At 44.7% G+C, this 25,537-nt stretch overlaps 3 protein-coding genes across 4 annotated transcripts in view; 1 reads left to right on the top strand and 2 right to left on the bottom strand.

Moving 5' to 3' along the window:
• Positions 1-1,543: 1,543 nt before the first annotated feature.
• LOC129561724 (protein FAM209) lies at positions 1,544-6,477 on the bottom strand. Its single transcript, XM_055434412.2, has 2 exons — positions 3,322-6,477; positions 1,544-2,393 (listed from the first exon to the last, which is right to left on the bottom strand). Exons 1-2 carry the CDS (start codon positions 3,565-3,567, stop codon positions 2,136-2,138), a joined length of 504 nt encoding a protein of 167 aa, XP_055290387.1. The 5' UTR covers positions 3,568-6,477; the 3' UTR covers positions 1,544-2,135.
• Positions 6,478-6,627: 150 nt separating this feature from the next.
• Positions 6,628-25,537, bottom strand: part of RTF2 (replication termination factor 2) — a 40,353-nt gene continuing 21,443 nt past the window's right edge. The window contains exons 6-9 of one of the 2 annotated variants that reach the window (XM_055434402.2): positions 10,665-10,778; positions 7,976-8,030; positions 7,781-7,873; positions 6,628-7,012 (exon numbers count right to left, since the gene is read on the bottom strand). In XM_055434402.2, the coding sequence (XP_055290377.2) occupies positions 6,855-7,012; positions 7,781-7,873; positions 7,976-8,030; positions 10,665-10,778 (420 nt within the window). In that variant the 3' untranslated portion in view covers positions 6,628-6,854. The remainder of the gene's footprint in view (positions 7,013-7,780; positions 7,874-7,975; positions 8,031-10,664; positions 10,779-25,537) is intronic. The other variant, XM_055434406.2, reaches the window with a different exon arrangement.
• On the top strand, positions 16,221-25,330 carry LOC129561695 (putative beta-1,3-galactosyl-O-glycosyl-glycoprotein beta-1,6-N-acetylglucosaminyltransferase 7). The gene is made up of 4 exons (XM_055434396.2): positions 16,221-16,305; positions 21,417-22,445; positions 23,177-23,272; positions 24,671-25,330. Exons 2-4 carry the CDS (start codon positions 21,476-21,478, stop codon positions 24,892-24,894), a joined length of 1,290 nt encoding a protein of 429 aa, XP_055290371.2. The 5' UTR covers positions 16,221-16,305; positions 21,417-21,475; the 3' UTR covers positions 24,895-25,330.

Raw genomic sequence — 25,537 nt, 5'->3', positions numbered from 1 at the left:
ATATTTTCAGCTCTGTGGGTCATAATGGTTTCTGTGCAGTAATTTAGCTCTGCCACAGAGCACAAGTCACCATAGGCAACATGTAAATGATAGTGTGGCTCTGTTTCAATAAAAATTTATCTATGGTCACTGAAATTTGATTCATCAGTTGATTTTTTTTCAACCATTTAAAAATATAAAATCCATTATTGGACTTCCCTGATGGTCCAAGTGGTTAATACTCCATGCTTCCACTGTGGGTGGAATGGGTTCTATCCCTGATCAGGAAACTAAGACCTTGCCTGCCACATGGTGTGGCCAAAAATTAAAATTAAAATAGAAAAAACCACTGTTAGTTCAAGGACTGTTCGAAAACAGGCAGAAGCTGATTTGACCTGTGAGTTGTGATTTGGCAACCTTTCGGTTATCTCCATTCTAATCTAAAATATGCCCCATGTTGACATCACAGGTTAAAACTAAAGTCTTTTTTCCTTATCTGCATTTCCTCAGAATGTGCTGGGAAAATAACTTTTGCTTGAAAACACCCAGAAAGAGTGCAGGAGGCACCGAGGAGACGCCTTAACTCCTTCCAGTCTTTTTTTTCTTTTTTTAATATTCTGAAAGCTGAAATTAAGACCAAAGGCAAAGGGTTCAGGGACCACTTTTCAAAGACAGGGTGACAATGATGCGAGGGGAAGAGGCAGGCAGGTCTAACCTGAGGTCTCTCAGACACTGTGAGGGACTGGTCTTGAGGCTGGTGCTCGAACCACGAGGATTAACTCTTTTTAGCCAGATGGAAGGCAATGGAGGTTCAAGCACACTTTAATTATGGGCGAAGTGGAAATAAGGGAACCTCCAAAGCAGACGTCTCTGCCTAGGCCTGCATCTGCTCGTCCTAAAACTATCAGGCTGGCCTATATGAGGCGTCATATAGAGAGAAAGTGTAGTCCAGAGAAAGTGTAGTTTCCACTAGCCATACGAACATGCCAAAATACCCATATTTTATTTTTATTACTAGGGTTTTTTGCCACACACCAAAGCATGTGGGATCTTAGTTCCCCAACTAGGGATCAAACCCTCGTCCCCTGCAATGAAAGCCTGAAGTCTTAAACACTGGACTGGCTGCCAGAGGAGTTCCCCAAATATCCATACTTTAAACAAGTATTATAAAGAACATTCAGGAGACATGAGACGTGGGTTTGATCTCTGAGTCTGGAAGATCCTCTGGAGGGAGGAGGCATGGCAACCCACTCCAGTATTTTCATCTGGCAAATCCCTGACACAGTGGTCCATGGGGTTGCAAAGGGTCGGAAACGACTGACGCGACTTAGCACTCACAAAGAATGTTAACACTGACTGCTTTGGAAGCTCCTGATTAGCTTGTCTATATCCGAATGACATTAGAAACGTAGTTTGAGTCTTCATTTTTCTTAATCCACTTAGATACATGTAACCGTCAGTTTTGTATTAGAAAAAGTCAATACATGAGACCCACAAGATAGAATGAATAAGTTTCTGAAGGTAAGAAAATGAAGCGAGGGACTGCCCTAGTGGCCCAGTGGCTGAGACTCCACACTCCCAACGCAGGGAGCCCAGGTCAGGGAGCTGGATCCCACAGGTCGCAACTAGGACCAGGTGCAGCTAAATAAACAAACATTTTAAAAAAAGAAAATGAAGTGAATCCACCATCCTCCGGACACACACACCTCCTATTTCAATCACTTTATAATTTTAAACCTATTTATTAAAGTTGTCCTTTGTAATGTAGAGAATTAGAGAAAAAATGGTTTTGCCCTTTCCAAAAACAGCTACTATAAAGATAGCCATTACAGAAATAATATTAGCATCTTATCCCAAAATCTCCCGAGCCTTATTCTACAAAGGTCATGGCACAGTGGCCGAGATTGTCACCCAACGCGAACGTCACTTTCCTCACGCTTCCCTCCACCCTCAGCTCTGGAGGAGGTAAGAAACACAAAAACAGTAACTGCAATGGCTTCTGGCCTCACGTTTTTTTTTTTCCAGTTTTAAAAAAAAAACGAGAAAGGAAAAAGGTCACAAATTCGAGAATTGTTTTTCTTCACAACAGTTTTATAGTTTGGATACAGTTTGTCAGTACCCAACTTTTCCTCTCCTACTTGGACACACAAACCCACTCAATCGGCATAGTCTTCTTCGCCCCAAATCTCATATATTGTAATGTTATGGTGTGGATCTGCACCCCCTAAGTTCTGAAGCCTGAAGTGACCGCTGGTTGCCATGGTGACTTTCAGATTCCGCACCTGGGACACAAATTTCACAAGGTCCATCTCGAGCTGAGTTAAGGTACTGAATGCATAGTCTTTGTTGGGGGAAGCGTTTTTCCTTCCTGGAGGGCGAAATGTACAGCCCCGAAGGGTGGGAGGAGTCTGCACCTGTCAAGAAAGATATTCAGGGTGAATGATACCATTGACGTTGCTGGTTCTGACAGAGTTCTAAGAGAGTTGGGCTCGCCTGAGAGAAGTTGGCTCTAGCATTGATCTAGTCAAGGGACTGGCAAATGATGGCCAAATCTGGCCTGCCAGCTGTGTTTGTTAATAAAGTTTTATTGGAACACCACCAGGCTCGTTCATTTGCCTATAGTCTATGACTGCTTTCATGCTCAAAGGTCAGAGTTGAGTCCTTGCAACAGAGACTGAATGGGCTACAAAGCTGAAAATATCGACTATCTGGCCTTTTGCAGAAAAGGTTTGCCAGTCCCCTGCTCCCATCAGTTTGGACACAGTATCCTGGAGCATTGGGTCTGTTGAAGAGGGAACAAGCCACCATATTTCTCTTCCCATCCCCTTCTGAGAGCTCTTCAGCCACTTCATGGACAGGCTGTTACTTCTTTACACCCGACCCTTTAAGACAGATCTTTTCCTTTACTTGGGATAATGATACTACTTCCATTCAGTTCAGCAATTGGTAATAATTCAGATGCCAGGGAAATGAAAAATCAGGGGCAGTGAATCTGGCTCTGTAAATAATTTTGACCTGGAACATGTCAAGTTCTTGAATCTATCCTCATTTGAAAAAAAAACTGATTTAACAGGATAAACATTGAGCCAAGGTTTTCATTGCATAATAAACAAAAGGTGGCCTTCAACTATGAGTCCCAACCTCTGTGAGTTCAGGCTAGTTTTCTCTAAGGATATGGGGGAAATGAGTTACCCAGCACACTCAGGACGGGCAGTAGGTACTCCATATTCAAACTCGTTATACCAAACAGTCTTGCCTGTAATAACGAGAGCATCTGTTTCTCTGAGTCTTGACGCTTTTGAGATGGAATCAATGTGGAGTAAAAAACGGAGCCACCCTTACCTTATTCTTCTCACCATCTCGAAACTTCAGTATCACGTACAGCACAACAATAAAAGTGAGCCAGAGCCACTTGCTCCCAAGCCAGCTTTGGGTATGCTCTGGTAGATTCTGCCGAACTCGAAAGTGTCCCCCGCAGGGCACCTTCCCCTGGGTTTCTTTGGATTTATCTCTCAGAGAAGAAAACATAAAGGCATAGCTGCAGGAGAGACACAGAGGCAAGAACAAGCACCATTTCAGAGACTGCATGGTGAGCAGAGATGGGGCAGGATGTGGCTCACAGCGGGCTGGTATGCCCTCGCACCTGGAGACAGGGGACCAGGCAGCGCTGGATCGTTGGTGACGTCACAGAGGCACCCCCCCAGCCAGAACCCGCTCTGGCCATTGTGATGACTTCAGGGCAGAGGATAAAGGGGCTTGAGGGGATCACCTGGGAGTAGTATTTAAAGGGAAATGGCGTGATTTCCAGCGAGCAGTCGAAAAAGAGGTGGGGAGTGACAATGCCATCTCCTTGCCAGTGTATGCTTTCTGAGCCTGATGCTCTACTGGGAGGGCGGGTCCATCTCCTATTTTTATTTTTCCATTTGTTGAATCCAGACACTGTGGGGAGCAGAGCAGACTCAAGGCATGTGCCCCCATGAAGCAGAAAGCCAAATGGGAAAGAAATTAAACCAGAGGCTGCAAACTGGGAGCTACTGATATGTTTTGTGTGGCCTACACCGTTCTGAAAAATGATTGTGCTCAGTTGCTAAGTCGTGTCTCTTTGTGACCCCATGGACTGTAGCCTGCCAGGCTCTTCTGTCCAGGGGATTCTCCAGGAAAGAATACTGGAGTGGGTTGCGATTTCCTCCTCCAGGGGATCTTCCTGACCCAGGGATCAAACCAAGTCTCCTGCATCTCTTGCTTTGGCTGGGGTATTTAAATGGGGGTGGGGGAGCTCCATTTACAAAGGTCAGTTTTCTGACTTCCTTGAAAAGTATGGAAGATCTGATAACACAGGGTCCCTCTCTACTGAAGCCAAGTAGGAACCACCCCTCCGGTGGCCATGTCCTACTGTCCCCACCACTTTCTTTCACCTCATATCCACACTCGCTGACATCACCTGAGTGTACAATGCCTGGCTTAATTAAGAGTATCATTTATTTCATTAAAATTGTGATAAGGGAATTAGGAAAGACCTTTTTTGCTTTATTTTTACTATTTATAAGGTGAAGACAAATCAACATTTGCGATTAGTTTTACGTGACCAGTTATCAAATGGTCACAGTATGAAGTGTGCAGTTGTTCATTAGCAAATTATGTTTGAGTTTTAGACTAATAAGTACTAATAGCTGAGATGAAAACTGAAGAAAAATGCAAATGTGAAGTTTGTGAATAGCTAGCCTTAGAAGAGCTCCATGCGTTTAGGTGATCTTTTTTTCCTATTAGTTCTCTGGAAAAACAATGGAGATTGGACATCTCAATTTCAAATGTAAACGAAAACTAATTTTTATTTTAATATTTAATATAACTGCTATCGAAAAAAGTGAAAGTGTTAGCTGCTCAGTCATGTCTGACTCTTTGTGATCCCATGAACTGTAGCCCGCCAGGCTCCTCTGTCTATGGGATTCTCCAGGCAAGAATCCTGCAGTGGGTAGCCATTCCTTTCTCCAGGGAATCTTCCGAATCCAGGGACTGAACTATTATTACTGTGAAAAAACAAACAGTGATGAGGGGACTTCCCTGGTGGTCCAGTGGTTAAGACTCCAATGCAGGGGACACAGGTTCAATCCTTGATTGGGGAATGAAGATGCCGCAGGCTGAACGGCATGGCCCAAAACAAAAAAACTGTGGTAAGAAATGAGAGCTTTGAGTGCAAGGGGGTAGCTGGATGTTAGTTCAGGCAGGCAGGTTTTCCTGAAAAAGACATCTGGGCAGTGTGAGGGATGATCAGGAGTTGGCTGGATGAAGTGGGGGGAAAGGCTGACATCCAGGCAGGTGTGGGGACTGTGAGGTGACAGGGGTGCAGCGGATAGAGGCCGCCGCCAGGAACACAACCAGGCCCACAGGCCACTGCTTCGAAACCACCAGCTTCTAAAAGTGACACACAAAAAATCCCAATTAGTGGAACACAGGGCTTGCACCTGTTCTGCTGGGCCATCTGATTCACATTTATTCCTCGGAAAGAAGACTTCTGCTGCTCCAACCCAGGGTCCACAGGGTATCTGCACTTAGCTTCTGACTGTCGAGCCCAGGGAAGTTCTGTGAGAGGATATAAAATCAGAAGGGGAGACAGAGGAGAGTCGGACATACCACACAGGCTGACCTGGGGCTCACACTCCCCCTAGCTTCAGGGGCAGGGGGCTCCCGGGTAGAGAGCTTACAGGGGTGTGAGACCCCAGGGTTGATCAGAAATAGGCATGGTGATCATAACTGGATATATTTGTATGTAAATGTACATAAACGGTAATTTTCATGTTTCTTCTGGAAAAAGTCCGCAACAAAAATTCATTGATGTTAATACAATCTGATGAAAATGCATCTATATTCACATATCCTTGGGTCCAGCTCCCCAGACTGCTAAAGGCAGAGGACAGGGTGACAGAGCAGCCTGGCTTCGGCTCTCCAGCCCCTTCTCCTCCCCAACCCCAGGCTGCTCCCTCCCGCTTCCAACCTCCTCTCTCAGCTCCTTTGCCTGCTTTTTAAAAAACTTCATTTTCCTTAAGTATAGTTGATTTACAGTGTTGTGTTTCCTCTGCCTGCTTTTTAATGGAACCCCATGCCATGGATCTCCTATAAAGAACCATCTCAGTAATACACCCCTGTCTCCAGAAGGCAGGGCTCACAATCTTGATGCTCCTGCTTTAGAGCAAAGTTTCATTAATTATTGACTTTAACATACTTTATGCATGAGACATATCAATTTTATGTCCAGTTCCCCTTTTCATAACCTGCTAAGAGAGAACGTGGAATTGACGTGACGACACAGGATTACTGTCACTAACACTGCAATGGCTGCAAGTTTCTTACTCAAATAATAGTGGAAGAAGGAAAACACAGAGATGAGAGAAAAAGCAGACTTTAGACTTAATTTTTGTACTAAATCATCAGGTGCGCAACTAAATCTCTCTCATCACAGGGATGGAGCAAGGAAACCCCCTAAGTCCCCTGCTCTGGTGCAAAACGCTCCCTCCCACAACCCCGCAGGCAGAATGTACTTGAAACTCAACTCATCCTTTCTCAAGTTCAGTCTCACTCGGCTTATTTAACTAATTAACCATTGGCAGCAAAACCACGAAAATTTTAGTCAAAATGAGCTGACCACACACCCAGGAGGAACCTGGAGTCTTTAATTATTTTGAGCATAAATACGCAGCCAACATGCTCTCAGGGCCGTGGGAAGGTCCAAGCGCACAGAAGGTGGAAGTGAGCGGGAGAGGGTGACGGGTGAGGCCAGCGGGGCCACAGAGTCCCCACTGTGCCTTCCTACTCGAGTGGCTCCAGCTTTAAGGGGACGAGCAAGTGCACAGGACCCAGCTGAGGCCGCACCGCTGGCCTCAGAAGCAGTAGGATGTGTGGGTGACCCAGTGGGCCGACTCCTCCTTGGAGCGCTTGGCGGAGCTGTGGGTGGTGAAGAGAGACTTGTAAGCTTCTGACTCTTCGCTGTTGGCGATGGACCTCTTCACGGCTTTTCCAGAAGCGATCCCATGTGCTGCTGGAAAAATGAAAAGCTCTGAATTCTGAGGCTGGGGCTGCAGCCATCATTCCAACCATCACATTCTCGAGAGGCCACCAAGCCCAGGAATTTCCCTCCTCCTTTCTTGGGAGGAATGTTGAAATACAGTATCTCAAATCACCAAGCCCAAAAAACAAACAAAGCTACTGTATGTAAATCTGTCATTTAAAATCACCTTAATCACCACTTGCACTGGCCCCAGCTTCAGAGATTGACGTACATGAGACCCTGAGGCCAGGTGGCTGGTATGTGGAGGGGTATCTGGAACCCATGAACACAAGATGACTCACTCCTTACCTCATCCATCTGGGCTTCTCTTCTTTGTGAAATAAATACTAGTGTCTCTAAACTCTGGACTAGCTACCAAACGGTTCGTAGTCGGGAGGCAGGAGGAGGGAGGCTGGCTCCAGTGCACGTCTGGTGCACAGAGAACCCAGCCTTAAAATGGGGAATGACCAAGTCAGGTCTTTGGTCTCTGCACCCCGTTCGCCTGGCCCTATGAGCAGGCTCCACAGGAAAACTGGACAACAGCATGTGTGAATACCCTCTTCAATCCCAACAGGACTTCTGCTTCAAGGTGAATCAACTGTTTCTTAGTCACGCCCCAAGAGAGCTCAGTGAACCCCCAAGAGAGCTAGAGACACGATCAGGATAAGCTTGAGTCTTCAGAGTCACCCCAACAAACTGACACAACCACGTGGGTCTCCAGCCGTCTGAGTGGCCCACAGTCGTCTCAACGGGACCCACCTGCACTTTTGGGAGCTGAGCTGGTCTTCTCTCGAGTGTCAAGGCTGGTTTCTTCGGGCTTCCCTGTTTTCATTTTTGATGGTCCTGGGGTTTCTATGAAAAAACAAAGCAAAACAAAACCAAAGCAGGAACTTATTTAGCAAAACAGGCCGGGTCTTATTTTTGCTAAATAAGGACTTCTTTTTAGCATCTTACCTTCACTGACATCTGATTTTGAGACAGACTCTGCCGCCTTAGGTTTCTTTGTTTTCTGTGAAAAGGAAAGGAGAGGGGACATGTGCTCCAATTCACTGATTTTAGCGTCTGTGTGGCTGCCATTGGCCTGGGAGTCCAATGTGAGGCCAACACAGGTCACCCAGGGCAGGGCTCCCCCTGAAGACGACTCTGACCCTCAGCCCTGCACCCTGGTCCTGCCGAGGTGTTTCTGGCTGCACAGTTAAGCCTCACGCAGTACACATCTGGAGAGATCCACACAGCTGGACAGTTATATTCCAAAACCACCTCCTCAGACAATTTCAATGAGGAGGACAAGTTTTGGTGAGAACAGTCCGTTTTAATAGTGACCACTGCACACATAAGAGCTCTTAGCCGGATAATAACATAAAATCCAGACAGGATAACTATGGACCAAATCCTAACTGTTTTAGGAAGACCTCTTCAAAGTGGTCAAAATGCTTGACATTTGTGCATTTAACTAAGGACTTGAGGCCTGTACTAAAGAACACTTTAGCCAATTCTCAACTGTGGATTACCTCTGTTAGAATTCTGTTGCTCGTAATAGTTAAGCTGGTCAGCAAAAAATTAAAGAGATGAAACTTCTAAAAACCACACGGCTGGGCTTCCCTGCTGGCTCAGTAGTAGAGAACCCACCTAACAATGCGAGGGACACAAGTTCGATCCCTGAACCGAGAAGGCCCCACAGGCCAAGGAGCAACTAAGCCCGTGTGTCACAATTACTGAAGCTCGCACACCTCACAGGCCACGCTCTGAGAGAAGCCACTACAATGAGAAGCCCATCACAACTAGAGGATGCCCACGCAGCAATGAAGACCCAGTGCGGCCATAACAGAAAAAGAATATTAAAAACCACACAGCTGATTCAATCACAGGACAAACAGGACTCAGTTCACTGAGGGAATTTACTTTAATCATGCCATTCCCTTCAGTATGCAAAAGGTGGCGCTAAAGATACACAGCCTAACCCTTTCAGGAGGCTCCCATATCTAGAAAACATCAGAGACTCTGCTCAGGCAGGGAGGGGCCTCTTGGTCTCGTAATATATATATATATATAATGCCATGTGATTTGTAACATCTGTACAAAACACAATGTCCTGTTCATTTCACACATGCAAGACATGCATTCAACTCTGAGGACAACACATCATGGTTCAAAAATAGTACAGAAAACTGACTTCTAAACCCTCCATTCACAGGTAAGGTTATGATGTTTGAAAAGCTTGGGCAATGGGGCATTAGAAAGGAAATGCTATATCCTATTCCTAGCTGTGGGTATATTTGGGAAATATTTTGGTTTCCCGGCAGCCGTCTCTAAGAGGCATTCCCAGAAGCTCCGGGGAGGACCCTGTGGAGATGGACAGGTTAGCTCCGCTGGGCTTTCAACAACTTGGCGCAAGCCTGGGACACGGGAGACAGCTAAGACAAGAGGGCTACGGCCACACCACCATCTCTACTAAAGCTTCCTTCAAAACACAATCTTCCCCTTCTGTGCTTTCTAAAAACTGAACTTGACTAATAGTAGAAATCAAGGACAAGCGGATCCTTTTTGGTAAATGTCCTCTATCAAAAACATCTCAAACTTTTTTTTTTTTGCTCGTTTGATAATGAGATCACAGCTATTTAGAAAACCAACTTAAAATGAACGCATTTATAGATTTAATTGCTCCGAAACCTAAAGTCACCCCTTTAAAACACAGAGTAGTTCTTTATCCTCATGAATGTTGTAATAACCCCATACAAGACCACTTCGAGGAACACTTTTCTATTGGCATTTGATCACATAAGTTGGGCACAATTTCCTGTACTACAGAATAATTCACACACATTTTCTACCTAAGTGAGACAAAGAGAGGAGGAAACCCAAATGGTTTAGCTCTTTCTGAGAATTCTGGACACGTAATACCAACACCTCATTCTCAAGCATCAGGCTTTTAAAGCCCCATGAGCATGAATTACATATTATTTGAGAGTGATACAGTCCTGCACTTTCCTCTATTATGATTTTTAAAAAAGAAAAATCTGAAAAATCTTTAATTATTACATCACTGGTAGATGTACTCCAACTGCATAAAAACAGGCAGGCTATTTTTTCTTCCCCACAATTTTATGTCCTCAATTTTCTAGTATTTTAGACATTCTTTTGTCTTAGTTCTGAAGACATGAAGTTTCTCCCACATTTAACCTAAACCTTTTTTTTTAAAGAATGAAAAAAGACCATAGCTATCACCTTAAGTACTCAAGAAATAACAAAATGTATTGCTGGATCCAGAATCGATGGCATATTGAACAAATTTCTGAGCTGATCAATTGTTTTAAGCCTGGGGCACAAAACAAAGCCTGCACCCCCACACCCCCACCCAGAGTGTTGCCTGCAGTTGACGCTCACCAAGGCGCCACTCAAAAACAGGTGGGCGGGCTGACCACTCCTCCCGCCACACTGACGAGGAAGCTGAGTGCAGAGCAGACCATGGAGCCCAAGCTGCGAGGCATCTTCCTAGAGCCCAGGCTCTTTTAGGTCATAAAAGCCACCTCCATCACTGCAAACCCTGAGGGCGCCGCCAGCAGTGTGGCTGCAGGGGCCACAGCTGGGCAGGACCTACTTTTGCCCAGACTCAGAGCTGAGGGCAAAGCCCAGGATGCAGTACCTTCCCCAGCTTGGCTCGCAGCCGCCTCTCCTCCATCCTGCTCTTCAGCACTTCCACGTCTTCCTTGGTGCCATTGAGCACAATGACATCATCCTCCTGGAAGGCAGCCCCACACTGGAGAGGAGAGAGGAGACAGGTCCCGTGAGTACGCGGACAGCAGCGACCCCAGGTCCTGGCTCTCAGCCCAGCCACTAGGCCTCCTGAGGTTTTCCCGCCTGCACCTTGGCTTGATCAGCTGTGGAGGTCCCGCCCTGCTTGGGGAAGTTTCCAGGCACTGTCAGCCCGGCAGGCCTGCCTACCAGACTGGCCTTGGCTGGTGTCTGGGAACGTGCATTTCGGGAGGGTTCTTCCCATTTCCAAACTGTGCTGGGCTTCTGCTTACAGTCTCCACCCCCGACCCGGCCCCGACCTCCGGGTGCGCAGACCCGAGCACAGGGCGGGCATTTAGGCGACGCCTGCTGAGGACTCACGAGCAGCGCTTCCTGAGCACCTACTGCTGCCTCATCGCACGACAACAGACTTGACACGAGCCCGTGAGGCTCACTCACAGCTGAGCCAAGGCTAAAAGGAAAGAGACCAGGGGATCTCACACTCCAGACAGAGGTCTGTGACCTTGACCTCATAGCAGCACCTGTTGGGGGAGTACCCGCCTCCAATTTCCATTCAGGAGTTCTGGGGTGGGGTCCGGGAATTTGCATTTCTAATGTGTTCTCAGGTCCTGTGGGGGAACCAGGCTTTGAGAACCAGAGTTCTAGAGTTTAGGAAATTGGCAATTGGGGCAAATGGGCTGAATTCCAGCAGGACGGGGGAGGGACCATTCCAGAGGCACAGCTGCATCTCAGCTCTGTCCTGGGCTGCAGTGGCCACTGTCATCCCCACAAGGACCTGCATTCAGCTGCTCCCTGGGGAGCCCGCGCTGCTGAGGACAGGGTATGGGCCAGGGGGCATGGAGGACCTCTTCCTGCGGGCTCTCCAGAGTCCCTCTGCCTAGACCCTGGCCTCAGTTACCGCCTCTGTTAAATGGGAATAAACTGAACTCCCAGCAAGGGTAACACTGAAGGGACTAGAATGCCGAGTTGGGCGCGGAGCACTCAACCATCCTCAGCTACTGTTGCCGTTTTGCATTTTCCTGGAGCAGAGCTTCCGGTATCAGTACAGGTAGAGCTCTAAGACACAGCCCTCCACACCATGCTCCAACCAGCTTCCTTAGGCAGAAGCACTGCCTACCCTGAGTTCCTCATCCATGGATTCAACCAACTTCTGACTGAAAATACTGGGGAAAAATTTTTCTTCATAAAGTTCCAGAAACACTTGAATACTATTTAAATAGTTACCACAGATCTGTGCAGGGCAGTAACTATTTACACAGACCCGCAACTATTAATGTAACATTTACACCGTATTTACAAAGCATTTACATTCTATTAGTGGTAGTGTTAGTCGCTCAGTCGTGCCAACTCTTTGCGACCCCACGGACTGCAGCCCACCAGGCTCCTCTGTCCATGGGATTTTCCAGGCAAGGATACTGGAGTGGGTTGCCATTTCCTTCTCCAGGGGATATTCCCGACCCAGGAAGATCATTAGGTATTATTATTATTCTTAGGTACATTCTATTAGGTATTTTATTAAGTAACCTGAAGATGATTTGGAGTATATGGGAAGATGGATGTCAGTCATACGCAAATACTACACCATGCTATATAAGGGACTTCAGCCTCTTCGGATTCTGGTATTGGGGGGGGCGGTCCTGGACCAACCCCCTAGCCCCCAGCCCAATAAGGAGGACTGACAGTCACATGGCTGTGTTCCCCCTGCTGCGCCCCTGCATCGGGGGAGAACGCAGAAGGAAGCCTCACAGGATTCCTCTAGACTCTGCCTGAGTCTCCATCCCTCACCATGAGGGCTACACACCCCTGCTGGATCAGTGGACAAAGCTGGGCCATGAGGACAGCTGTAGGGCACATCCATTGAGTCCTACTAGTCCACTCTGCCCGCAATAGTAAGAGACCCACTGTGCCCAGAATCTCTTTGACAGAGAACATTCTCAGTACAAGACTGTTGCAAGTGCTATTCTTCTTAGAAGCTGCCAAAGCTTTCCCAGCACCTTCCAACTCTCCTCAGCCACTGCCTTAGCTGGGTTATTTACTATGGTTCTGGGTCCAAAAAGCATAGCTTCAGGTCAAAGTAAGCTCATGTTCTGGTAAGTTTTCTCAACTGAAAAGACATTCCTTTGACCCACCAAGCCCAAGGTTGGTGCCGTAGAGACAGTTCTGTGCACAGTGAGAGAGGGGTGTCCAGCCTGGTGTCCGGCCAGGGCTGCCCCCGGAGAACAGTGAGGCTGGCAGGCCAGGGGAAGGGAAGAGCCCCTCTGCAGGGGGAGAGCTCCCCTAACCCAGAAGCCCCGGGTTGTGGGAGATTTGGGCAGAGGCTTCCCCTGCAGGTGTCCTCCTTGGAGAGACAATGGGAGAGAATCTGCAGGAACAGAATCGGTTGGCAGATAAGGCCCACTGGGGCTTGGGGCTGAGTTCTGGTGTCAATAAGCCTCCTGAGCACACAACCATGATGCAGAGGTATGGCGTCTGCTCCCCCTGCTCTGTCACAGCCCTCATCACCCTCCTCTGGGGGCTTTCGGTGCCTCCTTCCACCATGCCTTGCTGCCCTGATCTGATCACGTCAGCGGCCTGCAGCCTCCTTCCCCTGCACATGACTGCTTAGTTTTCTGTGTATAATGGTGGGCTCTGCCCTGCCTACTGCTGTGGTGTGCTGCCCCCAAAGCTGTATTCTTAGAGCTGACTTAGCTGCTAACACCACCAAGTCAGGAACTGTTCACATTAAAACTTGCGGTATCTTGCTCTTTGTCTCCAAAATTTAAAAAACCCACTAATAACAAACCCACTCCTCCCTCAAGGCCTCAACTGCCTGGACTTGACCTGGCAGCCCCTGGAGACGGCGGCACCTGGCTCTCCCACCAGCTACAGGCCTGTCACCTGACCTCACTAGGTTTCTGCAGGACTCCAGGGCCCTGGGTGGAACAAACCATCCCTGGAGGTGAGTGAAACCAGGGCAGGAATCAGGCTTCTGCCATGATGCCAGCCTCTAGACTGGGACTCTTCTCTGTGGACTAAAGGGTGGGAATCACTTTAGAAGGTGGGGGGGTGTTGCTGTAAAGACCCCAAAGGGACTGATCCTCTCTCTGCCTATAAAAGTAACATGCACACAAAGCAGAAAACACCCATATTTCCCTGTGAATGCATTCTTCTATGTGTGCCGTTACCATACACTTGAAATCATGTATTCATTTTCAGTTCTGCTTGATCACTTGGATCTTAGACGTCCAAAAAAATGGGGGGGGGGGAGGTAGCTAAATAAATAATACATTTCTAAAACGGAAGAGTATATATAGCTATTTTAGAGTTTTTGACAACACAGAAAATGCTTATTATATGTTAAGAAAAGTAGGCTGGAAGTTATATATTCATACGATCTCTGGATGTTAATTTCTTTTTAAATATTGAAAAAAAGAGGCTAGTAGGAAAGTGCTGAAGGAGACAGAATTAAGAGTAATATGCTTCCATATCTGTATTTTTATATATGAGACAAATGGAGTAGTGATTTTTCAATTTTTGTTCTTACAAACAATAACTGTGATGAAGAACTGATTACATGTATCTCTGACCCAGAAATTTCACTTCTGAGACTTGCTTATTCTGTCATAGAACGCTGTCAGTTTCTTGCATTCATGGCTTATAATATTAATAAATGAATGCATGCCTGTATGTGTGTATGGACTTTTAAAAGAGGGCTTCCGTCTGTCACACCGTAAGCTCCAAATGAGAAGGTTTTTTTTTTTTTTTTGAGAAGGTTTTATCTTTCTCAGTTGTAGCCAAGTCTTAAGCCCAGGGTCCTGCACACAGTGGCCGCTCAGTAAATAACTGCTGACTAAATGAATGAGAACACAACCTAAAGAAACATTTCAAACCAGGATGAAAGGGAGTGAAAGTTTAAAGCCAAATAGCTCCCCTAAATGGCTGCCTTACACTCCCTAAAACATGTGAGAATGCCCATCACATCTTGTAAAGGCAGGGAAGAAAAAAAAAAAACTTATGGTAATCTAAAAAGGAGAAGAAGATCGCTCCTCTTGGCCTTTAAGAAATACAAAAGTACCCCCACTGTATTCATAGCACATATAAATTCTGTCATTTATATGTTTATGCTGTTTGATTAGGACTTTCATTAAAATTTTAGCTGAATCAATCTGTATGAGAAGCTGATACATGAAGCCTGTCTTTCATCCACTTATTACACCAGCTCCTCCAGCATGTTTGATTTTTATTCTGTATTTTCCTCAGAGCTGTAGGAGTGTAAAGTGCATGCAGGCATCTCGCCTTATCATTTTCTCAGCTGTTTTCTTCCACTGTTTTTTTCCCCCAGGTTAAGGTTAAGGATGTGCGATCCAGGTGAAATCTAGCACCAAGCCTCTTCCCCCAGGGACGGACCTGCCAGGCCAGTTAAGCAGCACCCACGGGACACTTAAGACAAGCCCTCAGGGTCCCTGGGGGCAGCACTGCAGCAACACTTGAACAGCTGGCAGGGTGGCCTTTCCTTTCTTGGTAAAATTAGTCTCTCGACTCAGGGAAGCCGAACAACTCCATACAAACGTACACAGGGTCTCTCCACTGAAAGGCTGCACAGATCGGTTTTTATATAAAAAGCATGCATGTCACACGCACAGCAATGCTGCAGCCCCTTAAGATCAGACAGACCAGGTTCTTTTTGCCCCATTTAGAAACCTTAAGCAACAACTGTTCTGCAAAAGAGCAACAGATATCTCGACTGACCGCAGGTGAAGAAGAGCTGGACTCGTCTGACTTAACAAAGAGCTCAGGTGTCTGAACACCCACGAGGGTGAGAGTCTCTGCGGGCTCTGAGCTGCATCTCTTGGCTTCACTATCCCCGGCAGACACACGTGGGGTAAAGCTAAAGAACGGACCAGCAAGTGGAGGACCTTTCAAGCCAGAAAAGGGAAGGATGTTAAGAGAAGTACCCATCAGAGGAGAGTAACGAAAGGGGGGAGCCACTATTGGTGGACAGAGACTCCACCTCCATCTCGTGCACAGGCTAGCCGCGGGAAGACGGGGCAGGGCCAGCTCTCTGCCTGTGTCCCTGAAGTCAGGCCTCTGGAGAGCCATGCTGAGGCACTCGACTGCTCTAATGCTACATAGGAAGCAAGTGAGATTTTTGAGTGACTTTTATTTACTCCCTGAATGAAAAAGGCTCAATAATCAATTCTGGCCTCCTACTTTTAAAAACATTTAAGAAATCTGACCCAGGACTGCCAGGATTTCACCCACCTTTCAGAATCTGAGAAGCACCCCGGCTCTGCCCTTCACCTGGGCCAGGTGTTTGTTTTGTAAAGGGAGCCAGCCCTGAAGGAACACTCAGGTTCTGTTTTTCAACCCATGGGCCAGAATCGACAAGAATAAAATCCTCCGGGGATGAAAGGGTAACAAAACCTGCCAAGCAACTCTGGTTCATGTGATTTCAGCAGGAGCCGCTGTGAGAGAAGCAACTGAAGGAGAAGAAAAGCCAGGCAGGGTGCAGACACGCCAGGACCTCCGACCCGTGTGAGGAGCATCTCTCGGTAAGTGCTTCGTGACTGCCACAGGCTGAGCAGGTATTGTTACTAATGATAAAATGAAATTTAAGTTTGTTTGTGTCTCCTCCATGCCTTTAAAGTGGAACTATTGGAATATCAGTAATATTTTAAAATTCACAAGTATCGCGCATCTTTTCCTCTCAAAAAACAGCCCTCATTTTTTCATTTAAGCCAAGAAAATTTAAAGTGGAATGTTTTTAAGAATGAGACCAATTTTATTTTTAAATTTTAAATGCTGCCATTTATTGATTCCTCATGTGGGAAATAACTAAGTCAGCCTCAAGGCCATGTCCAAACTCTCAGTTCTCAATCTGCACCAATAATAACATTGTATGCCGTGATTGTTCTGAGTGGATATCGTGAAATGCAGTTTCCCTCTTCATATCAAAGTGGCTGAAGAAACAAATACTCATTTTAGGAATTAGTATGTTGTGATTAAGACATCTATTTTACTAGATACCTAGACGGTCTGAGTTCAAAATTAGTCTAATATGTTAAAGCTCAAACAGTTCAAGAAAAAAAACGTTAACTTGTAGGATGCTCTGGACATCATTCTGAGCCTAGAGATGACAGAAAAAACACACAAAATTTTCATCGCTGCAGCGACAGTGACTTTTTTAGGACAAACACACAGTAAATGGAGAGAGAGTCGACATTCATGGTCCGAAGGGCTCACTACTCCAGGGGACTGGTGGGTACACTAAGCACCCCCATCCGACTTAAGCATCCAGCACCCTCCTAGGCCAGGCTCAGGAGGAAACACTCATCCATCCATTCCCACACCCCTGGATCCCCGGGCCTTACAAGACAAGTTCTATTGTATGCCCCCACCTGCAGTCCAGACGATAAAGACTACACTGTTTAATCCCTGTTAAGTTGACATTAACCAGCTAATATTAATGCTCTAAAACAGAAGTATACTAGACTATATGGCAAAATACTACAAGTTCATCTTTAAAGATGCCTATGATCTATTTACTAACAGGAATAACCTTTAAATAAGTGTAAGTTTCTGTAAAATAATTAATTTATACAGGATGTTGCCAACCTGCCCTGAAAAGTCTATACAACAACTTAAATCCCATCATAATAAAATTCAAAACGACTGCCCTGAAGTGTTCAAGTGGTAATACCTGGTACCAAACCCACCTTACTGGCTCTGTTTTGGGCTGTTAAGGCTTGTTAGTGGGGTGGGAGAGGACGACTACAGAAGGATAGAGAAGAAAGAAAAACAGAAGGAAAATATACTCACTGGCTCGCAGTTTGGATAGTAAGGAATTGTGAAATAACTTCTTGGAAATATTTTATGCTTGGACAAAAAACATAAAAGGTTAAAGTATTCCATTCTGAGAACTAGAATTAGAAATCATGTGTGATTGCTAATACCACAAAAAGGGAAAAATCTTAACACCATCGTTAACCATAGCCTTGGCAATTACTTCTATTGAAGGATATTCTACAAAATCTCTTAGATGTCATATGTCTTCAGTCAACTGACTGTAAAATCTTCAAAACATTATTCATTGTCTGGAAGCTATTTAATTCTACGGTACACTATATATATATTTTATTATTATTATTTTTTGGCCATTCCCCTACCAGGGACAAAACCCGTGCCCCACCCACCCACTGCCCCTCAGTGGAAGCACAGACTCTAAACCACTGGACAACCAGGAAAGTTCCATTATATATATTTTAATGATGTTTTTGCTGTGCTCAGTTGCTAAGTCTTGTCTGACTCTTTGTGACCACATGGACTGTAGTCTGCCAGGCTCCTCTGTCTGTGGGGTTTTCCAGGCAAGAATACTGGAGCAGGTTACCATTTCCCACTCCAGGGGATCTTCCCAATTCAGGGATCGAACTCGAGTCTCCTGTGGCTCCTGCATTGGCAGGCGATTCTTTACCACTGCACCATCTGTGAAGCCTTATTTTAATGAGTCTATTCATTAAAAAAAAAAAGGTCTGAACAAAGAACTTCCATATCTGCTCCTGCTCCATGAAACACAATGATAACTGCCGCTCTTTCTAAAGCCTTTAAAATACACGGTTTAAATAAAACTTTTTGCGGAAGAAAAAAAAATGGCTCAAAAATAAAAGACTGTACTTTTTTTTTAATGGGATGCATGTTCTCACTTGAAAAATACTGCTTATATTTCTTGGAAATTAGTGATAAAAAGTCACATGTTTAACAATTATAGTTTCATGATGACTACAAAAGTTGATTTCACATTACAGAAACAAAACAACAACAAATCACCAAGAACAGAGGCTAGGAAATGCCCGCAAAGTTGAAAATGGTGTTCATTATGACTTCAAAAGAAAACATTGTCAGTACCTAAATGGTTGATCCCTGTAGGAATTTTCATGTTATCCACCTCACGGAGGTTAAACCAACAGCAAGAACTATTTACATTCAACAGCAGTGGAGTCTCCAAAGGCTTCATTTCAAGGCTGTCCTGGAAAAGCTCATGCTGAAGCAATGAAAATAAAGTTGGTTTATTTGTCCCACAATGTGACATTCTAGCACTCCCCAGTTTCTAAATTTCAAAGTGAACCTGAGCTAAAAGGAAGACTGGGCAACTGTGAACAATGCACCACAGAACAAGAGGTGGAAAGGAGGCTGATTAAGCCTGACCCCACTCCACTGCCCATCTGTTTATAAGGGAGGGAAGGGACTTAGCCCATGTATTGCCCTGAAGGACAACAGGTCACACATGGGACTCTTCTTCATTTAATTATCACAAACCACTGAAAATACCCAATCCTCTGGGCGCTGCATGAGGTGGAGTCTGTCAGTGAAGCAGGGCTAACATTTCTGTGATGAGGCCAGCAGGTTCTACTTTGACCATGTTAGATAGTTAGAATAGGGAAAAGGAATCCAAAATGGCGGTGGCTAAAAGACAAGGAAGGGAAAAGCCTGCGAAAATAGAACAGAGGAAGGTCAAAGGAAGGTTCGAGGCCCAGAGTGAGGACTTCAGGTAGAACAGCACTTCTGACTAAGTCCAAGTTGCATAAGGCAGGTCTCCCTCTCTCTCTCTCTCTCTCTCACTGGGGCGCTCTTCTCTTCGCGTCTTTGGATTGATGTGCCCTCACGCCTCGATGGATTTTCCTGCTATCTTCTAATTAAATACAGCTGTAACACTGATTTGTCTAAGAGCTATAACACGGTCTGTCCAAGACACAAGAGCTGTGATACGCCGAGGGGGCTTTAATGTCCATCACTCCAAATTTTTGTTTTGACGAGACAAAAACCAAGGAGCATACACTCGTCTGACAACCATAAGCTTAAAAACATCAACCAAGACAACAAACTGAAAAATACTCCAAATCCCCTTCCCATGCTAAAGCTAAATACAGGAGAAAATGTAATTAACTATGGTACATGGTTTATCTTTAACCAAAATTCTTAACAGAGAAGCATTTATTTTCATTTCAGGAAGGTACTTCCTTCCAACTGGATTTCTGTTTTCATGATAAAGGTTGTGTCTATTTTAGAGACCAGATATGAAATGTGTTAATTATAATGATGACTCTGTACTTTATAAAAAATGTCTTTAAAATTATGCTATAATGTTTTATGTTTGGGACATCAACAAACATTTACTGAACTAGAGTAAAATGTAACCTGGCATATCTGGGCAGCAGTTGCTTTTTATTTTTGAAGCATGATGTGTAAAAAGAAAACTATACAATGAAAATGCATACATTTTAAAAATCCTAAACCCTTAATCAGCATTTATAGTTTTTCCTGGCTCACAGTTTTAAAAGCATAGAGATAACTCAAAAATGTTGCCTCATCCATACTTTACTCAAATGGCATTTGCAATAATGATGAAAGGTAAGGGGCTAATGTCAAATTTGAGATTAACCCTGGTCAAAAGTAAATGGGTTTTTAAAAACAGGAAGGAATAAGCAATGCTATGACTTTTTTACAGAAACTTAGATATAAGACTCATAAACAAGGAAAAAATTACCAACAATACAGACATTTTACCTGATCAGTTTTCTTCCCTAAATTCCCAAAGATGGTATTTGCATGCTAATAATAATTAATTAAAACACCTATTCATGCATCTCTATAGAGTTCAAAGGAGGCAACTAAATTATCAAATAATCTTATTAAAGATATCTTGTTTTTAATCACTGAAGCCTTCTCTAAAAAAAATTAAAATACATAAATTCATTTCAATAAGCTGAATTATGTGATCACAAAATTTCTCTTGATTTGTTGTTCCTTTTATTAAAAAGATATATCCTCATAACATGATACAAAATAACAGCCTAAGAAATTCTCGGTAATGCAAACCAGGAAAGGATCTATGTTCAAAATAAATATTTGAGATTTTTTTTTTCCTGCCAAGATAAAGGCAATATACTCAACATCATCAATCACTGGGGAAATGCATAGTAAAACCACAATGAATTACCATTACACACCTACTAGAATGGTAAAAAATTTTTTAAATTGACTACACCCTGTGTTGGTGAGGATGTGGAGTAAACAGAATGCTCATACTTTGCTGGTGGGGATATAAAATGGCACACTCACTTTGGAAAACAACCTGACAATTTCTTAAGAAGTTAAACCTAAACACCTGTATGTGAGCCAGCTAGTTCACTCTTAGGTACTTACCTCAGGGACACGAAAACATAGGTCTACACAAAGACTTATGCACAAATGCTTAAAGCACCTTGTAGTATCCTAAAACTGGAAACAACTTCAGTGTCCTTCAACAGATGAACAAACAGATTGTGCCACATCCATTTGATGGAATACTGCTCAGCAGTAAAAAGGGAAAATGGTGATAAATGCAATGATGTGGATCAAATCTTAAAAGCATTATCCTAAGTGAAAAAAAATCCAGGCAAAAAAATACACAAGTATAACTCCATTTATATAAAACTGCAGAATATGCCAAAGCATCTATGGTGACAAGAGCACATTAAGAGATTACCCAGAGACAAGGATGGAAGGAGGATAGAGTAAAAGGGGCCCAAGAAAACTCTATGGGGTAAAAGAAATGCTTAACGTGACTGTAGTGTGGGTTTCACAAGCACTTTCACAACACCCTAAATTCTTTCTGTTGTTCCTTCAGGAAGCTGAGAGGAGAACGTGTCAAACCATGGTAATAAGAAGGCAACTGGAGCTCAAAGCATGAGCCAGCTGCGAGCCACAAAGCCTGGTCTTCTCGTGTGCACAGCCGTTTGCATCTTCATTTTTATTTATTTAAGGAATCTGACTCCCGAGGAAGCAGAGGAGGAACCCACCCACCCAGCAGTGGTGGAATGCGGCTTCTATCCAGATGAACTGTGCTCGGCTTTGTTTGAAGGGAAAGAGGCGGCTCCCCAGATTGCAAAGTTCTGTAGAAACCCTCATGGATCTGAAATACTTGCTCATTTACACAGACCAGGAAATTGCTCCAGGATTTCCCACGAGTTGCATTTCATAACCAGACCCCTGTCTGCAGACGAGGGCAGCTTCTCTTTGGCATATATTATAACTATTCATAAGGAGCTGGCTATGTTTGTGCAGCTACTCAGGGCTGTTTATGTGCCTCAGAATGTTTACTGTATTCATGTGGATGTAAAGGCCCCAAAGAAGTATAAGACTGCGGTGCAATCCCTGGTTAATTGTTTTGAGAACATTTTTATTTCATCAAAGAGAGAGAAAATGGCTTACACTGGCTTTAGAAGACTTCAGGCAGATATTAACTGTATGAGAGATCTAGTCCATTCCAAATTTCAATGGAACTATGTCATTAATCTCTCTGGACAGGACTTTCCAATCAAAACCAACAAAGAAATCATACACTACATCAGAAGCAAATGGAAAGATAAGAATATCACTCCCGGAGTAATCCAGCCACCAAGCATTAAATCTAAGACAAGTCAGAGCCATCTTGAATTCAGCCCTGAAGGAGACATCTACATGTCTCCAAACGCAGGATTCAAGGTTGAGCCACCCCATAACTTAACCATTTATTTTGGAAGTGCTTACTATGTACTAACGAGGAAGTTTGTGGAGTTTGTGCTGACTGACATCCGCGCAAAAGACATGCTCCAGTGGTCCCGAGACATCCACGGCCCAGAGCAACACTACTGGGTGACACTGAACCGATTGAAAGGTAAAAACAATCCAGCAGAGGGGTGTCTGTGCAGGCCAGTGGCAACAACAGCGGACGTGTATCCTTAAAGATTCTATTTCAGCTCTTTGACTTGGCAAACAGCTCTACATATTCTATAAGACCTCCCACTTGGGTGGTCGTTGGCGGGGGTGGGGGTGCAGGGTGTCTCTGCTTTTAGGGATCTGGGGTTTGCCAGGTTCCCATACCAGGCTCGCTGCTTTGTTCCCTCTCCAGAAGGAAGAGTCAGCATTTTGCATCTCCCCAAATAGAGCCCTTTGGAAATTCTGAGCACAGATCACTGGAAAGTTCTTCCTTTCTTCATTTACTTATTAGATACTGCTGAATACCTGCTAGTACTGCGTATCATACTAGGGGCTCTTTAAGAATGGAAAATATTAAAACTAGCCATTGTGTGTGGGTAGGTAGGTTTTCTGAGAGGCAGAGGGAAATATGATGCTTTCTTTTAAATGGGCTTGTTTGCTCTTTTATATAAAGTTAACTGGCTCCTATTGGGGACGGGCCTCCAAGCTTGAATATCTAAGTGAATAGGTCCAGGAAGACAGTGCAAACAATGAGTCCAGAAGAAATGGGTTAGGACCTTTTTAACCACTGAAAAGCCTTTCAAATTACCCCAGAGTGCTGTCCCTTGTGCAAACGAGGGCACGCATTCTGAGTGAGGTGGGGATTTCTTTCCACCTGCTCACTGTGTGCCTGGCTGGCTTCTCCCTTAGATGCTCCGGGCTCCACCCCAGATGCAGGCTGGGAAGGAAACATTCGAGCTGTTAAATGGAGAAACAAGGAGGGAACAGTTCACGAAGGCTGTAAAGGTAAAAACAAAACCCAAGGGAGCTCCCTGGTGGCCTAATAGGTTAGGACTCCAGGCTTTCAACTGCTGGGGCCCAGGTTTCATCCCTGGTCTGAAAACTGAGATTCCGCAAGCCAAGCAGCTCAGGAAAACAAAAAAAATGAAAACAAAACAAAACACACACCATAGGATGCCTTCAAATTTTACAAAAATTGCGCAACTGCTGCCTCAGTAACAGTAGGAAAAGGCTAATGGTCATGTATGTGATGATCCAATTAGCATGGTGTCAATTTTTTTTTAAAAAAGCTTCTTCTAACTACTCTCCAGACAGAAAAGTACACAACTTCTAAGAATCTGACTCAATATATTTTCACAGAGTGAACACACAACAGGACTGCAACTTCCAATGTTTTCAGATAAAAATACATCAGCTATCAGGCTTTCCCCACTTGCTCCTAGAATTCAAACCCAAACATTTATTTAAAATGAACTCCCTGCCTCCCTGGGTCTATTAGAATAAAACAACTGAATAACACAAGTCTGTGCTCCTTGGTGGGATCAGCCAGCGATACCCCACAGTTCCAACACAGTTCCTGCTGAAAAAAAGGTCTCTTTGCTTTGCCCTCAGGAGGCTCTCCCCCCAGGAACTGTGAATTCTTTTGCCCCTTTGACTGGTGTCCCAGAGGTTTTAGTTACTGGGACAAAACACAGAAGCAAGATAGGGGGTGGAGGAGAGAGCGGTGTCTCTATGAACAGTCTGGAAGACAATTAGCAGGCTGCAGGGGAGTGCTCAGGCTCATCAGTTTGGGGAAATCACCTCCAGGTTGAAGAGCCAGAATCTGGCTCCTGGGAATCGATTCGAGCCTTCCTGGGCTGGCTCTCCCTGCCTACCCAGACCAGTGATGGGAAGATGGCAGAGAGAGGCAGACAGTCTCAGGGAGGAAATGAGGGATGACAACTCACAACATGACATGGACGAGTCCAGTAGAAAGATGGCAAGTTCTCTGGTGCACACACGGAAGGGAAAACAGAGCATGCATGACCTCTGTGGGCCCGCAGCTCATGGTGGACAGAGAACTCGCAGAGATTGGAGCAAATCTCTGTGTGAGTCAGTTCTTCGCATCAGGGGGCCAGAGTGTTGCAGCTCATGGCGAACGTGTGCTCATGAGCAGCTAAAATTCTAAAGAATTCACCTAAAGTAGCCATTAAAGACTTCAGGAATCACTAACCAAACGAATGGAAGTTTCCCTTCCATCACAAGTTCAAAGGTGAAAATAAAGGCCCCTTTCAAAGCAACTGTGGAAATCATGTTTAATCTGAACTTGCAAGAAGCAGAGAGGCCTGAGAGATGACCTTGGTCCACGTAGATGTAAACTGATGTCAAAACAAAGGCAGCTAAGTTTTTGTGTTCTCTCTGCAGGCCACTATGTCCAGGACACCTGTGTGTACGGGCCAGGAGACTTGCCATGGATCATTCAATCACCTTCTCTGTTTGCCAACCAATTTGACTCGACCGAGCCTCTTGTGGTCTCATGCCTGGAGCGGTGGCACAGACTCAGAGTTCTAGGGCAAGCAGAGGGCCCTGTGGAGGCACACTGGCATTTCCAACGGCAGAGCCATTTTAATACGGAATTGAACCGCTGAGTCAGAAGTTTGCTTTCTTATAGGTATCATTCTGTTTTCTTGACTTGAAATCAGAGAACATTCGACCAAAAAAGAATGGAAAAATAATTCCTTGACAGAAGTTAGTCCTAAAATGAATTTAGAAACTTGCTACTGACAAAGACTCTGCCACTGATGATAAGCCACTTTCACAGTTTAGAAAAAGAAATCACAAGAGAAAAAATAATTCAAAGTTCCACCGGTGACTGGATAAGTGACATGGAAGCCTGACTGCCTCACTAAACAGTTAATGGAAATCAAGATTCTCCAAACACTTAGATCCAGGCTCAAGTTAGAGTAAGAACATACCTTGTCTTAAAGATACTATTGTATATGAGATTCTAATAAAGAACAAACTCCCACTGAAAATGAAAATATGCTTCTAGCAGTCCTCTTTGGCTAGGAACAATGTAACTTTGTTCTAGAAATCCTAGAAAAACAAGGAAGAGTCTACTTCCTTTGGGTAAAAGGAAATTATGGAGTTGAAACACAACTTCTTACAAAGGCTGCCCCCAAGTTTCTGCGGGCTTGCAGCTGCGATGATGGGATGGTCTATATCTAAGCTGCCTATACCAGTCATAACCACAGGGAGCGCTGGACATCTGAAATGCGGCTGGAGTGACTA

Source organism: Moschus berezovskii, chromosome 15 (genome assembly GCF_049115385.1).
Source record: "Moschus berezovskii isolate FMDL1 chromosome 15, NW_MosBer_1.0, whole genome shotgun sequence".
In the NCBI taxonomy this organism is placed as follows: domain Eukaryota; kingdom Metazoa; phylum Chordata; class Mammalia; order Artiodactyla; family Moschidae; genus Moschus; species Moschus berezovskii.
The sequence above is the reverse complement of the archived record's forward strand: the minus strand, read 5'-3'. Positions and strand labels throughout refer to the sequence as shown.

Bases quoted from the DNA above. Each gene is read 5' to 3' on its own strand.
- LOC129561724 (XM_055434412.2), bottom strand. From the start codon at position 3,567: ATGCAGTCTCTGAAATGGTGCTTGTTCTTGCCTCTGTGTCTCTCCTGC. The intron at 2,394-3,321 runs GTAAGGGTGGCT...CTTTCTTGACAG, and splicing joins GAGATGGTGAGAAGAATAAG to GTGCAGACTCCTCCCACCCT.
- LOC129561695 (XM_055434396.2), top strand. From the start codon at position 21,476: ATGAGCCAGCTGCGAGCCACAAAGCCTGGTCTTCTCGTGTGCACAGCC. The intron at 22,446-23,176 runs GTAAAAACAATC...CTTCTCCCTTAG, and splicing joins GACACTGAACCGATTGAAAG to ATGCTCCGGGCTCCACCCCA. The intron at 23,273-24,670 runs GTAAAAACAAAA...TTCTCTCTGCAG, and splicing joins AGTTCACGAAGGCTGTAAAG to GCCACTATGTCCAGGACACC.